General features: G+C 34.8%; 1 protein-coding gene across 1 annotated transcript; it reads left to right on the top strand.

Moving 5' to 3' along the window:
- Positions 1-2,103: 2,103 nt before the first annotated feature.
- On the top strand, positions 2,104-17,614 carry LOC139859268 (uncharacterized). The gene is made up of 2 exons (XM_071848064.1): positions 2,104-3,497; positions 17,053-17,614. Exons 1-2 carry the CDS (start codon positions 2,104-2,106, stop codon positions 17,612-17,614), a joined length of 1,956 nt encoding a protein of 651 aa, XP_071704165.1.
- The last annotated feature ends 5,118 nt before the right edge of the window (positions 17,615-22,732 follow it).

Genomic DNA, 22,732 nt, shown 5'->3' on the forward strand with positions numbered 1-22,732 from the left:
CGCAAGTGGAAGACATCTTCAAGAATTCTAAACGTAAAAAACGTTGCTAGGGCACCAGATAGATCCAGCATCAGATCCAAATGCACCTCCTATAACGATTCAAGTCAACACGTCAAGCCCTTATCTAACACAAATCATCGAGGAAAGGCCACTGCTGCTGTAGATAAATCATTGACAAAGGAATCGAATTCAGGTACTGTTTCAGACAGTGGTGTTAATATTCACGAGTTTGATAATAAATTAGGGCTAATGTGGAAGATTAAACCTTCCCATTAACCCTATTTTATAACCATCGTTTGTCTCAGATCATAAATGTTACTATTTTCTCTAAAAATTAGAACTTTCGGGTCTTCAAAAGACAGTAAATCGGGGAATTTAAGAGGTTAATTCGTAAGATTAAACCGACTTTCATTGCGTTACAAGAAACAAAGTTGCACTGGGTCAATGAGTTTTGGGTTCGTGGGGTATGGGGTTCAAACTACTGCGATTTTATACAAAAAGAAATGGTCGGTAAATCGGGGGGTCAGCTTATTATTTGGGACTCTACACTCTTTAAAGTTAGTGACTCCTTTATTTGTGACCACTTCATTGGTGTGCAAGGTAATTGGGCCTGCAATGATGCTCCATGTATACTCATCAATGTATATGGACACCATAATGATCCTGATAAGATTTGAATGTGGGACTCTCTTTCATCGATTCTTAAAAAATATGAAGATGAAGCGTGTGTTGTATGTGGTGATTTTAATGAGGTGCGTAACTAAGACGAAAGGCTAAACTGTGATTTCAATGCAAGTAAGGCTCGAAATTTTAATGAATTCATCTCGGCAAATAATTTGATTGACCTTCCAATGGGCGGTAGAAAATTTACTTGGGTTAGTGAAGATGGGTTGAAATTTAACAAACTCGACAGGTTTCTCATAAATGATCACTTTAATCTTATGTGGAACAACCTTTAGGTCATTGCTTTAGATCGAAGCTTATTCGACCATTGTCCTATTGTATTGAAAGACTTAGAAAAAAACTAAGGTCCTAAACCTACAAAAATATCCGATGAGTGGTTAAAGATGGATGGGATAGACTCTCTTGTTAAAGATTCACGGGATGAAGAGGTAACAATGGGTTCGAGACGTGATTGTGTTTTTAGAAATAAATTGAAAAAATTGAAATCCCGGCTAAAAGATAAGTGTAGTATGTCTTTCGGTCAAATTGATGGTGACATTGAAACCTTCAAGTCGATTGCTACCAATCTCGAGCACAAGGCTGAGATTGCTCCACTTTCGGATGATGAGAGAAAAAATTGGGAAGATGCAAGGAAAAAGTGGTTAGAGAAAGAAAGAATGAAGACGAATATGTTAAAACAGAAAGCCCGTGTACGTTGGATCTTGGAAAGCGATGACAATATTAGGTACTTCCACGCGTTACTTCGGCGAAGGTATGCGAAGAATAACATAAGGGGGATCTCGGTTAATGAGATTTGGGTGGAGGAACCACACGTGATAAAAGAAGCAGTGTTTAAGCATTTTTCGAATATCTTTGAAAATACCACTGTTGAGAGACCTAGCATGGAAGGTCTTCGTTATCCAACTTTAAATCACGAGACATCCACAGCTCTAGAAGCTCCTTTTGTTGAGAACAAAATTTTTGAAGCTATACATGATTGTGGTAGTTCAAAAGCGCCAGGCCCGGATGGTTACAATATGTTGTTCTTCAAAAAATTTTGAGATATTGTCAAATTAGATTTAATGGCGGCAATCCAATGGTTTGGGGATAAGGGGGAATTTTCACGAGGTTGCAATGCCTCTTTCATAACCCTTGTTCCAAAAAAGGCGTATCCGATGAGTCTTGGTGATTATCGTCCTATAAGTTTAATCAGTAGTTACTACAAAATTTTCGCAAAAATCCTGTCAAATAGGATTCAAAGGGCAGTGCCTGATCTTATCGATTCTAAACAGTCTGATTTCTTGAAATGAAGATTCATTTTAGACGGAGCTCTCATTGCAAATGAAACACTAGGGTTTATCAAGTCAAGCAAGCAAAAAAGGATTTATTTTTAAGGTTGACTTCGAGAAGGCCTTCGACTGCCTTAATTGGGATTACTTGATGGAGGTGATGCGTTGCATGGGTTTTGGTGAAATATGGAGGGGGTGGATTATGTCATGTCTAAAATCCGTCATGGTCTCGGTGCTAGTTAATGGTTCTCTAACTCGTGAATTTTCATTGGGTAAGGGTGTTCGTCAAGGAGACCCCCTATCTCCCTTTCTCTTTATCATAGATGCGGAAGGTTTGAACATTCTTGCTAAATCAGCAGTGGATAAAAATCTTTTTAATGGTATCGAGGTAGGTCGGGATAAAGTACTCATATCACATCTTCAGTATGCCGATGACACTATCTTTTTCGGGAATTGGAATAGAAACAATGCACTAAATCTCATTAACATTCTCAAATGCTTTGAACTTTCTTCAGGTCTCAAAGCGAACTTCCACAAGAGTTTCATCTATGGTGTTGGGGTTCCATTTGAAGATGTGGAGAATATGGCATTCAGAATGGGTTGTAAAGCCGGGAAACTTCCTTTCATGTATCTTGGTCTTCCTATAGGCACTAAAATGAGTAATGTTACGGCTTGGCAACCGGTGATAGATAAATTCAAAATCCGACTTTCGGATTGGAAAATGCGTTTGATGTTTTTTGGTGGTCGATTAGTTCTCGTTAAATCGGTTCTAAGTATTCTACCATTGTATTACTTTTCGCTCTTTCGTGCCCCATCGAGTGTCACCAAATTACTTGAGAGTATGAGACGTGTTTTCTTTTGGGGTGGGGATTTTTCGGGAAACAAAATGTCTTGGGTTAAATGGGAAAAAGTCATTTCTCCTTACGGGGCGGGGGGCCTTAACATTGGGAGTCTTAAAAGCAAAAATTTAGCCTTGTTAAGGAAATGGTGGTGGAGGTTTAAAACCGAAACTGATTCCCTATGGGTTAAAGTCATTCATAGCTTGTATGGTACTAATGGTAGCCTAGTGGTGAATGTTGAGAATCCTCAACATACCTCGCTAGGTGTTTGGGATAATATTGTACGTGTAGGAAAACATATAGAAGATTTGGAGGTTCAATTCAACGACTCATTCGTGAAGGTCATTGGTGATGGAGGATCCGTTTCCTTTTGGGATGATTGTTGGTGCGGCTCCAATAAATTTCGCGAAATTTTTCCAAGATTATATAGGTTGGAGAGCAACAAAAGCGTGTCAGTCAAAGCTCGGTTAGACCCTTCTTCCTCGATCAATGTTTCTGCTCCCCAGGTCCCCTCTTCGAATGCTCATCAGGCTCCGTCTGCTCATCAGGTCTATTCTAATGTTGTTGTTTTTCAATCGCATACTGATTTGGTTCACATGAATGCTACTGCTCGATCTCTTTCTTCAATTTCTAGCTTGGATCATCGTCAAACTGCTGTAAATGCTTTGGTCAGTCTGGGGGTTGCTGATCATATTACCTGGGAATGGTTCAGGAATGAAATGTCCCGTTCATAATGATTATAAACATTCCATATTAATTGATTTCTTTGCGAGGTTTTGACCTCTATATGAGACGTTTTTCAATGACTGCATTCGTTTTTTAAAACAAACCATAGCCTTTATTTTATCGACAAGGTTTAAAGGACACAACCTAGATTACCAAGATATGATAATCTGAAAATATCACACTTACAGACTACCATTACATAATGGTTTACAATATTAATATATTACAACAAAGTATGTTCTCGAATGCAGTTTTTAAACAATATTATACAAGCATGGACTCCAAATCTTGTCCTTAATTTAGTATGCAACAGCGGAAGCTCTTAACAATCACCTGAGAATAAACATGCTTAAAACGTCAACAAAAATGTTGGTGAGTTATAGGTTTAACCTATATAATTATCAAATCATAATAATAGACCACAAGATTTTCATTTCCATTTTTCAATAACATGCAATCTGCATAAAAATCATTCATATGGTGAACACCTGGTAACCGACATTAACAAGATGCATATATAATATCCCCATCATTTTGGGACATCCTTCAAACATGATAAATTCGAAGTACTAAAGCATCCGCTACAACGGATGGGGTTTGTTGGGCCTAATAGATCTATCTTTATGATTCGCGTCAATTAGTAGACTGGTTTACTAATTCTTAGGCTACCAAGCAAAAAGGGGCATATTCGGCTTCGATCATTCAACCATAGAAAGTAGTTTCACGTACTTGTGTCTATTTTGTAAAACATTTATGAAGCTGCATGTATTCTCATCCCAAAAATATTAGATTTTAAAAGTGAGACTATAACTCACTTTCACAGATTTTTACTTCGTCGGGAAGTAAGACATGGCCACGGGTTGATTCACGAACCTATAACAAATGTATACATATATATCAAAGTATGATCGATATATATTCACAACATTTTGTTATTACGTTTTAACGATTTGAGTTTGTTAAGTTAGCAGTTCAACGTTAGTAATCTACAACTAGTTGTCCAGAGTTAGATGTACAGAAATAAATCAATATATATTATCTCGAATCAATTCACGACCCAGTGTATACAAGTCTCAGGCTAGATCACAACTCAAAGTATATATATTATTTTGGAATCAACATCAACCCCTATATAGCTAACTCGAGCATTACTGCATATAGAGTGTCTATGGTTGTTCCTAAATAATATATATAGATGGGTCGATATGATATGTCAAAACATTGTATACGTGTCTATGGTATCCCAAGATTACATAATATATGTTAGAATACATGTATAATACAATATAAGTTAGTTAAGTTATGATTTGTATAGATTTGTTACAAATTTCACGTAGCTACAACAAGCAAAATTATTCGATTTTGTTTTACCTGTCATTTCTTCGTTACAAATCTGTTTTGAGTGAATCAAGTTGCTATGGTTTCATAATGAACTAAAATTTATGAAACTAAACGGAAAAAGTATAAGTTTATAGTCGGAAATACAGGTTACAAGTCATTTTTAAAGAGGTAGTCATTTCCGTCGAAAGAACGACATCTTGATGACCATTTTGAAAAACATACTTCAACTTTGTGTTGAACCATGATTTTTGGATATAGTATCATGTTCATATGAAATATTATTTTTCCAGAAAACAAACTTCCAATTCAAAGATTAAGATAGTTTTTATTTTTTCTAACCCAAAACAGCCCCCGGTTTCACTACGACGGCGTATGTCCGGTTTTACGGTGTTTTTTGTGTTTTCAGATTTTAAATCATTAAGTTAGCATATCATATAGATATAGAACATGTGTTTAGTTGATTTTAAAAGTTAAGTTAGAAGGATTAACTTTATTTGCGAACAAGTTTAGAATTAACTAAACTATATTCTAGAGATTACATGTTCAAATCTTCGAATAAGATAGTTTATATATATGAATAGAATGATGTTATGAACATTATTACTACCTCAAGTTTAGTAGGTAAACCTACTGGAAGTGACAAAAATTAATCTAGCTTCAAAGGATCTTGGATGGCTTGAAAGTTCTTGAAGTAGAATCATGACATGAAAATAAGTTCAAGTAAGATTATCACTTGAATTAAGATTGTTATAGTTATAGAAATGGAATCAAAGTTTGAATATGAGTATTACCTTGATTTATAAAGATAACCTACTATAAATAACAAAGATTTCTTGAGATTGGATGATCACTTGAAATGGATTTGCAAGATTGGAAGTAAGCTAGTAAGCTTGAAAGTATTTGTGAAGTGTTCTTGATGTGTTCTTGAATGATGATGTTTCTTGATTGTAATTGAAGCTAGAATGACCTAGATGATCAATATTACTGAAGTATAGACGTTCTTAAGCTTAGAGAGAGTTAATATGGAGAGAATTTGGATTAGAAAATCAAAGAAATGTGATGTGTGTGTTGTTTGGAAAAAAATGCCTAATGCTTTGTCAATATAAGGTTACTAGTTTTTGTTTTCATGCTCATAAGTCATGCTAGTTGTCAAATGATGGTTCCCACATATCTTGGTGATTCACAAGGGCTGCTAAGAGCTGATCATTGGATTGTATATACCAATAGTAAATACATCTAGAAGCTGTGTATTGTACGAGTAAGAATACGGGTGTATACGACTAGAATTTTTAATGAAAATGAATGAGAATGCAACTGTAAGCATTTTTGATAAGTAGAAGTACTTTGATATGTGTCTTGAAGTCTTTCAAAAGTGTATGAATACATCTTAAAATACTACATGTATATAAATTTTAACTGAGTCGTTAAGTCATCGTTAGTCGTTACATGTAAGTGTTGTTTTGAAACCTTTAAGTTAACGATCTCATTTAATGTAGTTAACCCATTGTTTATTATATCTAATGAGATGTTAAATTATTACATTATCATGATATTATGATGTATGAATATATCTTAATATGATATATATACATTAAAATGTCGTTACAACGATAATCGTTAGATATATGCCTCGTTTCGAAATTCTTAAGTTAGTAGTCTTGTTTTACATATGTAGTTCATTGTTAACATACATAATGATATATATAATTATCATTTTATCATGTTAAATATAGTGTAACAATACCTTAATATGATACATATGTATTTAGTAAGGCGTTGTTATAACGATAATCGTTATATATATCGTTTCGAGTTTCTTAACTTAGTAATCTCATTTTTTATGTATATAACTCATTGTTAATATACCTAGTGAGATACTTACTTATCATAATATCATGTTAACTATATATATATATCCATATATATATCATCATACAGTTTTTACAAGTTTTAACGTTCGTGAATCGTCGGTCAACTCGGGTGGTCAATTGTCTACATGAAACTCATTTCAAATAATCAAGTCTTAACAAATTTGATTGCTTAACATGTTGGAAATATTTAATCATGTAAATATAGATTTCATTTAATATATGTAAACATGGAAAAGTTCGGGTCACTACAGTACCTACCCGTTAAATAAATTTCGTCCCGAAATGTTTAAGCAGTTGGAGGTGTTGACGCATCTTCTGGAAATAGGTGCGGGTATTTCAGCTTCATTTGATCTTTACGCTCCCAGGTGAACTCGGGTCCTCTACGAGCATTCCATCGAACCTTAACAATTGGTATTTTATTTTGCTTAAGTCTTTTAACCTCACGATCCATTATTTCGACGGGTTCTTCAATGAATTGAAGTTTTTCATTGATTTGGATTTCGTCTAATGGAATGGTGAGATCTTCTTTAGCAAAACATTTCTTCAGATTCGATACATGAAAAGTGTTATGTACCCCAGCGAGTTGTTGAGGTAAGTCAAGTCGGTAAGCTACTGGTCCGACACGATCTATTATCTTGAATGGTCTAATGTACCTTGGATTTAGTTTCCCCCGTTTACCAATTTGAACAACACCTTTCCAAGGTGAAACCTTAAGCATGACCATTTCTCTAATTTCAAATTCTATATCTTTTCTTCTAATGTCCGCGTAGCTCTTTTGTCGACTTTGGGCGGTTTTCAACCGTTGTTGAATTTGGATGATTTTCTTTGTGGTTTCTTGAATGATTTCTGGACCCATAATCAGTCTATCCCTCACTTCACTCTAACAAATCGTAGACCTACACTTTCTACCATAAAGTGCTTCAAATGGCACCATCTCAATACTCGAATGATAACTGTTGTTGTAGGAAAATTCTGCTAATGGTAGGTGTCGATCCCAACTGTTTCCGAAATCAATAACACATGCTCGTAGCATGTCTTCAAGGGTCTGTATCGTCCTTTCACTTTGCCCATCAGTTTGTGGATGATAAGCAGTACTCATGTCTAGACAAGTCCCCAATGCTTATTGCAGTGTCTGCCAAAACCTTGAAACAAATCTGCCATCCCTATCAGAGATAATAGAGATTGGCATTCCATGTCTGGAGACAACTTCCTTTAAATATAATCGAGCCAACTTCTCCATTTTATCATCTTCTCTCATTGGCAAAAAGTGTGCTGATTTGGTAAGACGATCGACTATTACCCAAATAGTATCATAACCACTTGCAGTCCTTGGCAATTTAGTAATGAAATCCATGGTAATGTTTTCCCATTTCCATTCTGGGATTTCAGGTTGTTGAAGTAGACTCGATGGTTTCTGATGTTCAGCTTAGACTTTAGAACACGTCAAACATTCTCCTACGTATTTAGCAATATCGGCTTTCATACCCGGCCACCAAAAGTGTTTCTTGAGATCTTTGTACATCTTTCCCACTCTAGGATGTATTGAATATCTGGTCTTATATGCTTCCTTAAGTACCATTTCTCTCACATCTCCAAACTTTGGTACCCAAATTCTTTCATCCCTATACCGGGTTCGATCTTCCCTAATATTAAGATGTTTCTCCGAACCTTTGGGTATTTCACTCTTCAAATTTCCCTCTTTTAAAACTCCTTGTTGCGCCTCCTTTATTTGAGAAGTAAGGTTAATACGAATAATTATATTCATAGCTTTTACCCGCATAGGTTCTCTGTCCTTTCTACTCAAAGCATCGGCTATCACATTCGCCTTCCCCGGGTGGTAACGAATCTCAAAATCGTAATAATTCAACAACTCAATCCACCTGCGCTGTCTCATATTCAGTTGCTTCTGATTAAATATATGTTGGAGACTTTTGTGGTCGGTATATATAATACTTTTGACCCCATATAAGTAGTGCCTCCAAGTCTTTAATGCAAAAACAACCGCTCCTAATTCTAAATCATGTGTCGTATAATTCTGCTCATGAATCATCAATTGTCTAGACGCATAAGCAATTACCTTCGTTCGTTGCATTAATACACAACTGAGGCCTTGGTTTGAGGCGTCACAATATATCACAAAATCATCATTCCCTTCGGGCAATGACAATATAGGTGTCGTAGTTAACTTTTTCTTCAACAATTGAAACGCTTTCTCCTGCTCATCCTTCCATTCAAATTTCTTCCCTTTATGCGTTAATGCAGTCAAGGGTTTTGCTATTTTTGAAAAATCTTGGATGAACCTTCTGTAGTAACCAGCCAGTCCTAAAATTAGCATATATGTTTCGGAGTTTTTGGGGTTTTCCACTTTTCAGCGGTTTCAATCTTTGCCGGATCCACTTGAATACCTTCTTTGTTCACTATGGACCGAAGAATTGACCTTCCTCCAACCAAAATGCACACTTTGAAAACTTAGCGTACAGTTTTTCTTTCCTCAACAACTCTAGCACTTTTCTCAAATGTTCTTCATGCTCTTGATCATTCTTTGAGTAAATAAGTATGTCATCCATGAAAAAAATGACAAACTTGTCAATGTATGGTCCACACACTCGGTTCATGAGGTCCATGAACACAGTTGGTGCGTTAGTCAACCCAAACGGCATAACCATAAACTCGTAATGACCGTAACGCGTTCTGAAAGCAGTCTTCGGAATATCATCCTCCTTCACCCGCATTTGACGATACCCAGAACGTAATTCAATCTTCGAATAAACTGACGATCCTTGTAGTTGATTAAATAAGTCGTCGATTCTCGGTAGTGAGTAACTATTCTTGATGGTAAGTTTGTTCAACTCTCGGTAGTCGATACACAACCTGAATGTACCATCCTTCTTTTTGACAAACAAAACAGGAGCTCCCCATGGTGATGTACTTGGTCGTACGAAACCACGCTCTAAAAGTTCTTGTAATTGGATTTGGAGTTCTTTCATTTCGCTGGGTGCGAGTCTGTATGGAGCACGAGCTATTGGTGCAGCTTCTGATACGAGATCTATTTAAAATTCAACAGATCGGTGAGGAGGTAGTCCCGGTAATTCTTTCGAAAATACATCGGGAAATTCTTTTGCGACGGGAACATCATTGGTGTTCTTTTCTTCGGGTTTGACTTCTTCGATGTGTGCTAGAACGGCATAGCAACCTTTTCTTATTAGTTTTTGCGCCTTCAAATTACTAATAAGATTTAGCTTCGCGTTGCTCTTTTCTCCGTACACCATTAAGGGTTTTCCTTTTTCTCATACAATGCGAATTGCATTTTTGTAACATATGATTTATGCTCTCTCTCTCTTTTCAACCAGTCCATGCCGATTATCACATCAAAACTCCCTAACTCTACTGGTATCAAATCAATCTTAAACGTTTTGCTAACCAGTTTAATTTCTCAATTTCGACATATATTATCTGATGTAATTAATTTACCGTTTGCTAATTCGAGTAAAAATTTATTATCCAAAGGCGTCAGTGGACAACTTAGTTTAGCACAAAAATCTCTACTCATATAGCTTCTATCCGCACCCGAATCAAATAAAACATAAGCAGATTTATTGTCAATAAGAAACGTTCCCATAACAAGCTCCGGGTCTTCCTGCGCTTCTGCTGTATTAATTTTGATAACTCTTCCGCGGCACTGTCCATTAGTATTCCCCTGATTCGGGCAATTTCTACTAAAGTGGCCCGGTTTTCCACATCCAAAACAAACTATGGCGGCGTTATTTGTTCCGACATTATTTGTTTTTTTAATTCTGTTATTCACTGGACCGTAGACCTCACATTTCGCCGCACTATGGCCATTTATTTTACACTTGGTGCAAAATGTTGTGCAGAACCCATTCTGGTGGGACTCCTCACACCTTTGGCATGGCTGATTCTGATTCTTGTTGTTATAGGAATTGTTGTTGTTGCGGTTGTTATTGTTGTTGGGACGATTGTTGTATTGGTTATTGTTGTTGTTGGGGCGTTTGTTGTTGCGATAAATGGTGCGATTGAAATTGTGATTATTGTTGTGATGATTGTTGAGGTGATTGTTACTGTTGTGTTGGTGACTCTTGTCACTGTTTTCTTCCCACTTTCTCTTGACTTGTTTTGTGTTGGCTTCTTCGGCCGCCTGCTCTTTAATTCTTTCCTCAATTTGATTTATGAGTTTATGAGCCATTCGACTTGATTTTTGTATGGAGGCGGGCTCGTGTGAACTTATATCTTCTTAAATCCTTTCTGGTAACCCTTTTACAAATGCATCGATTTTCTCTTCTTCATCTTCGAACGCTCTTGGACACAATAGGCACAACTCTGTGAATCGTCGTTCATATGTGGTAATGTCGAAACCTTGCGTTCGTAATCCTCTAAGCTCTACCTTAAGCTTATTGACCTCATTTCTGGGACGATACTGCTCGTTCATCAAGTGCTTGAATGCTGACCACGGTAGTGTGTAAGCAGCATCTTGTCCCACTTGTTCTAGATAGGTATTCCACCATGTTAATGCAGTACCTGTGAAGGTATGCGTGGCGTACTTCACCCTATCTTCTTCAGTACATTTACTTATGGCAAACATCGATTCGACCTTCTCGGTCCACCGTTTCAATCCGATTGGTCCTTCGGTTTCATCAAATTCCGAAGGTTTGCAGGCAGTAAATTTTTTGAAGGAGCATCCTACACGATTTCTAGTGGCGTTAGTTGTATTGCTAGATTCAGAGTTATTATTGTTATTTTGCATTGCAGCCTGTACTGTGGCTATGTTGGCAGCAAGAAAAACATAGAAGTCTTCCTCGTTCATGTTCAAGTTCTGACGAGTAGTCGGTGCCATTTCCTTCAAAAATAGCCAAAAGAATTAAGTTAATCATATAGAATATTAAGAGTAGTCAATAGTATTTCGTAGCATAATATGAACTCATTTATAAAATCTTTTTCTTCATATTAGCGTTTTATAAGTTTTAATACGGGTAGTACCTACCCGTTAAGTTCATACTTAGTAGCTAATATACAATTTCAACTACTACAATTCTATATGAAAAACTGATAATAATATTTCACGTTCAAACTTTTATACAATATTACAAACTTACAATACCGCTATTATACATATAGCATGAAATATAGCACACAATAACTTTGATACAAGGTAGAAGACAGTTCTAGTTAATACGCAAGTCGTTCAGCAAGGGCAATAAAAACACGTAATTCATAGGTCCAGAAACAATTCATGCATTCTGGTTTTATTAATACTATCTCCCATCCTTGGTCTTGTGGAACATAATCGTTGTGGCCATTGACATGACAGCATGTAGTAATGTTTTCAAAAGGACGGGGGTTACATAATGCCCAACAGCCCAGTAATAATCTAAAAACCTTATTTCTCACCCCAACTACTGAATCCGTCACTTGTGGGAATGTTTTATTTAGTAGTTACAATCCTATGTTCTTTTTCTCAATTTGGTGAGAAGCGAACATTACTAACCCGTAGACATAACATGCTTCTTTATGTTGCATGTTTGAAGCTCTTTCTAAAGAACGAAGTCCTAAGTTGGGATAGGTAGAGTCAAAATAGGCTCTCAACCCGTAGCGTAAAATTACATCTGGGTTCCCCGCATTCAATGCATTAAAGAAAACACGGCGTAACTTATGGTCTCCCCAATGTGATATACCCCATCTATCAAAGGAAAACCTTTTATTAACTAAAGCATTCTTGGAACATCTTTCAAATGTTTGACAAACTAATTTCGCCATAAATAGTTGTGCCGATGAATTCTGACCGACTCTAGACAAGATTTCATCAATCATATCCCCTGGTAGGTCTTCTAAAATCTTCGGTCATCTATCCTTAACGTCCATTTTGTGTTTTTATACTGTAAAATAGACAAGGATTAGATTCGTAAAAGATAATTAACAGACAATACAAGCAATTTATACATAGAACATAAAAGTACAAGCATACTACAATACATATATTACACAACATGATTACAACCCTCTAATCTGAACCACTGGTTTCTTCTTCTTCGGACTTGGTTCATTTTGCTAACTTCCTAGGGATATATGGTGCTCCTCTAATGCGAGTCGTCGTTTTCACAAATGGTTTAGAAAAACCTGGTGGCTTAGATGTTTCCGGGTTATAGTGAAAGTTTAAGAAATACGGGTGTTTACGGTACACCCCATCAGGGTATTTCATGTTAACGTAGAGTTCATCGGGGTTGGAATTAGGTTTCTCTATTTTGATGCCTTTTTCCTTATTATATTCTTTTCCTTTTTCAAATTGGGTCGAGATAATTTCTATAACATCATCGGAATCCTCATCGGGATCCGATTCATCAGAGAATTGGTAATTTTCCCAATATTTTGTTTCCTCGGCGGAAACACCATTGACCATTATTAACTTTGGTCCGTTGGTTGAGGATGTTCTTTTATTTAACTATTTTTCTGTGGTTCCTAATATTTCCTCCTCCGGAACCTCTTCTTCCAGTTCCTCTTCTTCTGGTTCCTCTTCTTCCGGTTCCTCTTCTTCCGGTTCCTGCTCTTCCGGTTCCTCTTCGGGAATTTGTGAATCTTCCCAATATATATTCGACTCTTCATTATTATTAGTTGAGTCGATGGGATTCGTACTATAGGTAGACATCTATCACACAATATCAAACACGTTAAGAGATTAATATATCATCACATAATATTTACATGTTAACAATTTGTAGTTTCCAACAAAAAGTGTTAAGCAATCGTTTTTAAAGAAAACACGGTCGAAGTCTAGACTCACTAATGCATCCTAACAAACTCGATAAGACACACTAATGCAAATTTCTGGTTCTCTAAGACCAACGCTCGGATACCAACTGAAATGTCCCATTCATAATGATTATAAACGTTCCATATTAATTGATTTCTTTGTGAGGTTTTGACCTCTATATGAGACGTTTTTCAATGACTGCATTCGTTTTTTAAAACAAACCAAAGCCTTTATTTTATCGACAAGGTTTAAAGGACACAACCTAGATTACCAAGATATGATAATCTGAAAATATCACATTTACACACTACCATTACATAATGGTTTACAATATTAATATGTTACAACAAAGTATGTTCTCGAATGCAGTTTTTAAACAATATTATACAAGCATGGACTCCAAATCTTGTCCTTAATTTACTATGCAACAACGGAAGCTCTTAACAATCACCTGAGAATAAACATGCTTAAAACGTCAACAAAAATGTTGGTGAGTTATAGGTTTAACCTATATAATTATCAAATAATAATAATAGACCACAAGATTTTCATTTCCATTTTTCAATCATGCAGTCTGCATAAAAAGCATTCATATGGTGAACACCTGGTAACCGACATTAACAAGATGCATATAGAATATCCCCATCATTCAGGGACATCCTTCGGACATGATAAATTCAAAGTACTAAAGCATCCGCTACAACGGATGGGGTTTGTTGGGCCCAATAGATCTATCTTTAGGATTCACGTCAATTAGTAGACTGGTTTACTAATTCTTAGGCTACCAAGCAAAAAGGGGCATATTCGGCTTCGATCATTTAACCATAGAAAGTAGTTTCACGTACTTGTGTCTATTTTGTAAAACATTTATAAAGCTGCATGTATTCTCATCCCAAAAATATTAGATTTTAAAAGTGGGACTATAAGTCACTTTCACAGATTTTTACTTCGTCAGGAAGTAAGACTTGGCCACGGGTTGATTCACGAACCTATAACAAATGTATACATATATATCAAAGTATGATCGAAATATATTCACAACATTTTTTTATTACGTTTTAACGATTTAAGTTTGTTAAGTTAGCAGTTCAACGTTAGTAATCTACAACTAGTTGTCCACAGTTAGATGTACAGAAATAAATTAATATATATTATCTCGAATCAACCCACGACCCAGTGTACACAAGTCTCAGGCTAGATCACAACTCAAAGTATATATATTATTTTGGAATCAACCTCAACCCTGTATAGCTAACTCGAGCATTACTGCATATAGAGTGTCTATGGTTGTTCCAAAATAATATATATATATATATATGGGTCAATATGATATGGTAAAACATTGTATACATGTCTATGGTATCCCAAGATTACATAATATATGTTAGAATACATGTATAATACAATATAAATTAGTTAAGTTATGATTTGTATAGATTTGTTACAAATTTCACGTAGCTACAACAAGCAAAATTATTCGATTTTGTTTTACCCGTCATTTCTTCGTTACAAATCCATTTTGAGTGAATCAAGTTGCTATGGTTTCATAATGAACTGAAATTTATGAAACTAAACAGAAAAAAATATAAGTTTATAGTCGGAAATACAGGTTACAAGTCATTTTTTAAAGAGGTAGTCATTTCCGTCGAAAGAACGACATCTTGATGACCATTTTGAAAAACATACTTCAACTTTGTGTTTAACCATGATTTTTGGATATAGTATCATGTTCATATAAAATATTATTTTTTCAGAAAACAAACTTCCAATTCAAAGATTAAGATAGTTTTTATTTTTCTAACCCAAAACAGCCCCCGGTTTTACTACGACGGCGTATGTCCGGTTTTACGGTGTTTTTCGTGTTTCCATGTTTTAAATCATTAAGTTAGCATATCATATAGATATAAAACATGTGTTTAGTTGATTTTAAAAGTTAAGTTAGAAGGATTAACTTTGTTTGCGAACAAGTTTAGAATTAACTAAACTATATTCTAGTGATTACATGTTCAAATCTTCGAATAAGATAGTTTTATATATATGAATCGAATGATGTTATGAACATCATTACTACCTTAAGTTTAGTAGGTAAACCTACTGGAAGTGACAAAAATTGATCGGATCTTGGATGGCTTGAAAGTTCTTGAAGTAGAATCATGACATGAAAACAAGTTCAAGTAAGATTATCACTTGAATTAAGATTGTTATAGTTATAGAAATTGAATCAAATTTTGAATATGAGTATTACCTTGATTTAGAAAGATAACCTACTGTAAATAACAAAGATTTCTTGAGATTGGATGATCACTTGAACTGGATTTGCAAGATTGGAAGTAAGCTAGTAAGCTTGAAAGTATTTGTGAAGTGTTCTTGATGTGTTCTTGAATGATGATGTTTCTTGATTGTAATTGAAGCTAGATTGACCTAGATGATCAACATTACTTAATTATAGATGTTCTTAAGCTTAGAGAGAGTTAAGATGGAGAGAATTTGGATTAGAAAATCAAAGAAATGTGATGTGTGTGTTGTTTGGAAAAAAAATGCCTAATGCTTTGTCAATATAAGGTTACTAGTTTTTGTTTTCATGCTCATAAGTCATGCTAGTTGTCAAATGATGGTTCCCACATGTCATGGTGACTCACAAGGGCTGCTAAGAGCTGATCATTGGAGTGTATATACCAATAGTAAATACATCTAGAAGCTGTGTATTGTACAAGTACGAATACGGGTGTATACGAGTAGAATTTTTGATGAAAATGAATGAGAATGCAACTGTAAGCATTTTTGATAAGTAGAAGTACTTTGATATGTGTCTTGAAGTCTTTCAAAAGTGTATGAATACATCTTAAAATACTACATGTATATACATTTTAACTGAGTCGTTAAGTCATCGTTAGTCATTACATGTAAGTGTTGTTTTGAAACCTTTAAGTTAACGATCTCATTTAATGTAGTTAACCCATTGTTTATTATATCTAATGAGATGTTAATTTATTACATTATCATGATATTATGATGTATGAATATATTTTAATATGATATATATACATTAAAATGTCGTTACAACGATAATCGTTAGATATATGCCTCGTTTCGAAATTCTTAAGTTAGTAGTCTTGTTTTACATATGTAGTTCATTGTTAACATACATAATGATATATATAATTATCATTTTATCATGTTAAATATAGTTTAACAATACCTTAATATGATACATATGTATTTAGTAAGGCGTTGTTATAATGATAATCGTTATATATATCGTTTTGAGTTTCTTAACTTAGTAATCTCATTTTTTATGTATATAACTCATTGTTAATATACCTAGTGAGATACTTACTTATCATAATATCATGTTAACAATATATATCCATATATATATGTCATCATATAGTTTTTACAAGTTTTAACGTTCGTGAATCGCCGGTCAACTCGGGTGGTCAATTGTCTACATGAAACTCATTTCAAATAATCAAGTCTTAACAAATTTGATTGCTTAACATGTTGGAAACATTTAATCATGTAAATATAGTTTTCATTTAATATATGTAAACATGGAAAAGTTCGGGTCACTACAAGGAAACCCACTGGCTTACACTCAACGAGTTTAATGATCTCAAACAACTCCTTCGTGATGTAAATTTGGTTCGTGATAAAAAAGATAGTTGGAAGTGGTCACTTGCATCGAATGGATTAATTACAGTAAAGAAATTATCCTCAATTATAGACGCTCGCATACTTGGGATTAGCAACAACAATGGTGAAGCAACTTGTCGTAACGGTTTAGTACCAAAAAAGGTTGAACTCTTCGTGTGGCACTCGTTATTGAATCGTCTCCCGGTTAGGCTTGAGCTAGACAATAGGGGAATTGATCTCCATAGTGTTCGATGCCCCATATGCGATGATGGCCTTGAATCGGACGACCACTCGATAATCTCTTGTCGACTTGCTCAAGATATTTGGTGCCGTGTTTTCAAATGGTGGGATCGTGGAGTATTCACAGGGTTATCTCTAGCGGAGCTCCTTCGCGATAGTGCAAACGTAGGTTTAATTTGGCAAGGGGTCACTTGGGGTTACTTCATATCTTATTTGGAAGAACCGCAACAATATGGTCTTCCAAAATAAAAGTTGGAACGCCCCGGCGGCTGTAGTGACCCGAACTTTTTCATGTTTATATATATTAATTGAGATTGATATTTACATGATTAAATGTTTCCAACATGTTAAGCAATCAAACTTGTTAAGACTTGATTAATTGAAATATGTTTCATATAGACAATTGACCACCCAAGTTGACCGGTGATTCACGAACGTTAAAACTTGTAAAAACTATATGATGACATATATATGGATATATATATAGTTAACATGATACTATGATAAGTAAACATATCATTAAGTATATTAACAATGAACTACATATGTAAAAACAAGACTACTAACATAATGATTTTTAAACGAGACATATATGTAACGATTATCGTTGTAAAGACATTTAATGTATATATATCATATTAAGAGATATTCATACATGATAATATCATGATAATATAATAATTTAAAATCTCATTTGATATTATAAACATTGGGTTAACAACATTTAACAAGATCGTTAACCTAAAGGTTTCAAAACAACATTTACATGTAACGACTAACGATGACTTAACGACTCAGTTAAAATGTATATACATGTAGTGTTTTAATATGTATTTATACACTTTTGAAAGACTTCAATACACTTATCAAAATACTTCTACTTAACAAAAATGCTTACAATTACATCCTCGTTCAGTTTCATCAACAATTCTACTCGTATGCACCCGTATTCGTACTCGTACAATACACAGCTTTTAGATGTATGTACTATTGGTATATACACTCCAATGATCAGCTCTTAGCAGCTCATGTGAGTCACCTAACACATGAGGGAACCATCATTTGGCAACTAGCATGAAATATCTCATAAAATTACAAAAATGTGAGTAATCATTCATGACTTATTTACATGAAAACAAAATTACATATCCTTTATATCTAATCCATACACCAACGACCAAAAACACCTACAAACACTTTCATTCTTCAATTTTCTTCATCTAATTGATCTCTCTCAAGTTCTATCTTCAAGTTCTAAGTGTTCTTCATAAATTCCAAAAGTTCTAGTTTCATAAAATCAAGAATACTTCCAAGATTGCAAGTTTACTTCCAAGTTTTCTAAATCCATTCCAAGTAATCATCCAAGATCAAGAAACCTTTGTTACTTACAGTAGGTTATCTTTCTAATACAAGGTAATAATCATATTCAAACTTTAATTCAATTTCTATAACTATAACAATCTTATTTCGAGTGGAAATCTTACTTGAAATTGTTTTCGTGTCATGATTCTGCTTCAAGAACTTTCAAGCCATCCAAAGATCCTTTGAAGCTAGATCTATTTTTATCATTTCCAGTAGGTTTATCCAAGGAACTTGAGGTAGTAATGATGTTCATAACATCATTCGATTCATACATATAAAGCTATCTTATTCGAAGGTTTAAACTTGTAATCACTAGAACATAGTTTAGTTAATTCTAAACTTGTTCGCAAATAAAAGTTAATCCTTCTAACTTGACTTTTAAAATCAACTAAACACATGTTCTATATCTATATGATATGCTAACTTAATGATTTAAAACCAGGAAACACGAAAAACACCGTAAAATCGGATTTACGCCGTCGTAGTAATACCGCGGGCTGTTTTGGGTTAGTTAATTAAAAACTATGATAAACTTTGATTTAAAAGTTGTTATTCTGAGAAAATGATTTTTATTATGAACATGAAACTATATCTAAAAATTATGGTTAAACTCAAAGTGGAAGTATGTTTTCTAAAATGGTCATCTAGACGTCGTTCTTTCGACTGAAATGACTACCTTTACAAAAACGACTTGTAACTTATTTTTCCGACTATAAACCTATACTTTTTCTGTTTAGATTCATAAAATAGAGTTCAATATGAAACCATAGCAATTTGATTCACTCAAAACGGATTTAAAATGAAGAAGTTATGGGTAAAACAAGATTGGATAATTTTTCTCATTTTAGCTACGTGAAAATTGGTAACAAATCTATTCCAACCATAACTTAATCAACTTGTATTGTATATTATGTAATCTTGAGATACCATAGACACGTATACAATGTTTCGACCTATCATGTCGACACATCTATATATATTTCGGAACAACCATAGACACTCTATATGTGAATGTTTGAGTTAGCTATACAGGGTTGAGGTTGATTCCAAAATATATATAGTTTGAGTTGTGATCAATACTGAGATACGTATACACAGGGTCGTGGATTGATTCAAGATAATATTTATCGATTTATTTCTGTACATCTAACTGTGGACAACTAGTTGTAGGTTACTAACGAGGATAGCTGACTTAATAAACTTAAAACATCAAAATATATTAAAAGTGTTGTAAATATATTTTGAACATACTTTGATATATATGTATATATTGTTATAGGTTCGTGAATCAACCAGTGGCCAAGTCTTACTTCCCGACGAAGTAAAAATCTGTGAAAGTGAGTTATAGTCCCACTTTTAAAATCTAATATTTTTGGGATGAGAATACATGCAGGTTTTATAAATGATTTACAAAATAGACACAAGTACGTGAAACTACATTCTATGGTTGAATTATCGAAATCGAATACGCCCCTTTTTATTAATCTGGTAATCTAAGAATTAGGGAACAGACACCCTAATTGACGCGAATCCTAAAGATAGATCTATTGGGCCTAACAAACCCCATCCAAAGTACCGGATGCTTTAGTACTTCGAAATTTATATCATATCCGAAGGGTGTCCCGGAATGATGGGGATATTCTTATATATGCATCTTGTTAATGTCGGTTACCAGGTGTTCACCATATGAATGATTTTTATCTCTATGTATGGGATGTGTATTGAAATATGAAATCTTGTGGTCTATTATTATGATTTGATATATATAGGTTAAACCTATAACTCACCAACATTTTTGTTGACGTTTTAAGCATGTTTATTCTCAGGTGATTATTAAGAGCTTCCGCTGTCGCATACTTAAATAAGGACGAGATTTGGAGTCCATGCTTGTATGATATTGTGTAAAAACTGCATTCAAGAAACTTATTTTGTTGTAACATATTTGTATTGTAAACTATTATGTAATGGTCGTGTGTAAACAGGATATTTTAGATTATCATTATTTGATAATCTACGTAAAGCTTTTTAAACCTTTATTGATGAAATAAAGGTTATGGTTTATTTTAAAATGAATGCAGTCTTTGAAAAACGTCTCATATAGAGGTCAAAACCTCGCAACGAAATCAATTAATATGAAACGTTTTTAATCAATAAGAACGGGACATTTCAGCGGCCCTTTGTGAAATACAAGCCATTTTCTTCGATTGAATCTCGTGCAAATATAGAGACGTCAAGATAGATTGGAACATTTGGCTAACGAAGCCAAACACTTATTTGTAATAATTGTATGGGTTGGGTTGCAATCTCTGCTCTCTCCCATTAGTTAAGTCGTTTTTACTCGTGTTTCGTGTTGTATTAGGGCGTTCACGCCTCATCTCGCGATGTACTCTTTGTTTCTATCAATAAAATTACCTTGCCTTTCAAAAAAAATAAATAAATAAATAAATAAATAATAATAATAATAATAATAATAATAATAATAATAATAATAATAATAATAATAATAATAATAATAATGATAATAGTTGAAAAGAACTTGCATATTATGTATATTATAAAAATAACTGCAGAAGACAATGTCATAAGCTAATATCAAAAATAGACGTACAGACTGCCAAAATGTGTAATTCATACGACGGTAACCACTCACTGATCGACACGTGTATTTCTCTACCTCTTGTCCTACCATTGGATGAATGTATCCAGCGGTACCGCTTAGCATTTCAGCAGTAGAGAAATACACGTGTCAATTGGTGAGTGGTTACAGCCGATACCGTTGAATGAATCTCGCATCCCGACGATTCGTACGTCTATTTTCGATATTAGCTTCTGCCTCCTCGATAAAAAATCTCTAAATAAATGTTTACCTCGGTTTGGGGGATAAGTGGGGAAGTTAGATTTCTTCTCGTCTTAAGTCAGCCTCGGTTTCGTTGTTAGTAAATGGTTCAACAACACGTGAATTCCATTTGGGCAGGGGTGTCCGTCAGGGTGACCCTTTGTCACCCTTCCTTTTCATTCTCGCGACAGAGGGACTTAATATACTTGCTAAAGCGACAGTTGATAAAAGCCTCTTCGAAGGTGTGGAAGTAGGTATGAATAAAGTTCTCATCTCGCATCTGCAGTACACTGATGATACCATTTTTTGGGAAATGGCATAGATCTAATGCTTACAATCTTATAAACTTACTAAAATGCTTTGGGGTTGGGGTTCCATCTTCGGAAGTTGATCTTATTGCTAGTATAATGAGATGTAAGGCGGGAAACTCCCATTTATTTACCTGGGCCTTCCAATCGGCACGAAAATGAATAATATTGCGGCTTGGCAACCGGTGATTGATAAATTCAAAAGCCGACTTTCAGATTGGAAAATGCGTACGACGTCTTTTGGTGGTCGATTAGTTCTCATCAAATCGATTTTAAGTAGTCTTCCATTGTACTTCTTCTCGCTCTTTCGTGCCCCACCGAGTGTCATCATATTACTTGAGAGTGTGAGACGTACATTTTTTTGGGGCGGGGATCTTTCGGGAAATAAACTGTCGTGGGTAAAATGGGACAAAGTTACCTCTCCTTATGGGGCGGGGGGCCTTAATATTGGAAGTCTTAAAAGTAAAAACTTGGCTTTATTGGGTAAATGGTGGTGGAGGTTTAAAACCGAAACCAATTCTTTGTGGGCCATTGTCATTCGTAGTATCTATGGTTCTCATGGTAATCTAGTGTCGGGGGTGAGATTTCTCATTCCCCGAAGCTAGGTGTTTGGGCAAATATTGTGAGTGCAGGTAAAATTATAAAAGATCTGCAAGTTAGCTTCAATGACTCTTTTGTGAAGGTTATTGGTGATGGCGACTCGGTATCCTTTTGGAATGACTGATGGCTTGGTCCCAGCTATTTTCGTGAGGTTTTTCCAAGGTTGTTCAGGCTGGAGGCTCACCAAAATGCCTCTGTTAAAGATCACCTAGCTGCTACTGTCTCTACTCAGCAGGTCAATTCGGTTGATGTAGGTGCTAC

Source organism: Rutidosis leptorrhynchoides, chromosome 7, assembly GCF_046630445.1.
Source record: "Rutidosis leptorrhynchoides isolate AG116_Rl617_1_P2 chromosome 7, CSIRO_AGI_Rlap_v1, whole genome shotgun sequence".
Classification (NCBI taxonomy): Eukaryota; Viridiplantae; Streptophyta; class Magnoliopsida; order Asterales; family Asteraceae; genus Rutidosis; species Rutidosis leptorrhynchoides.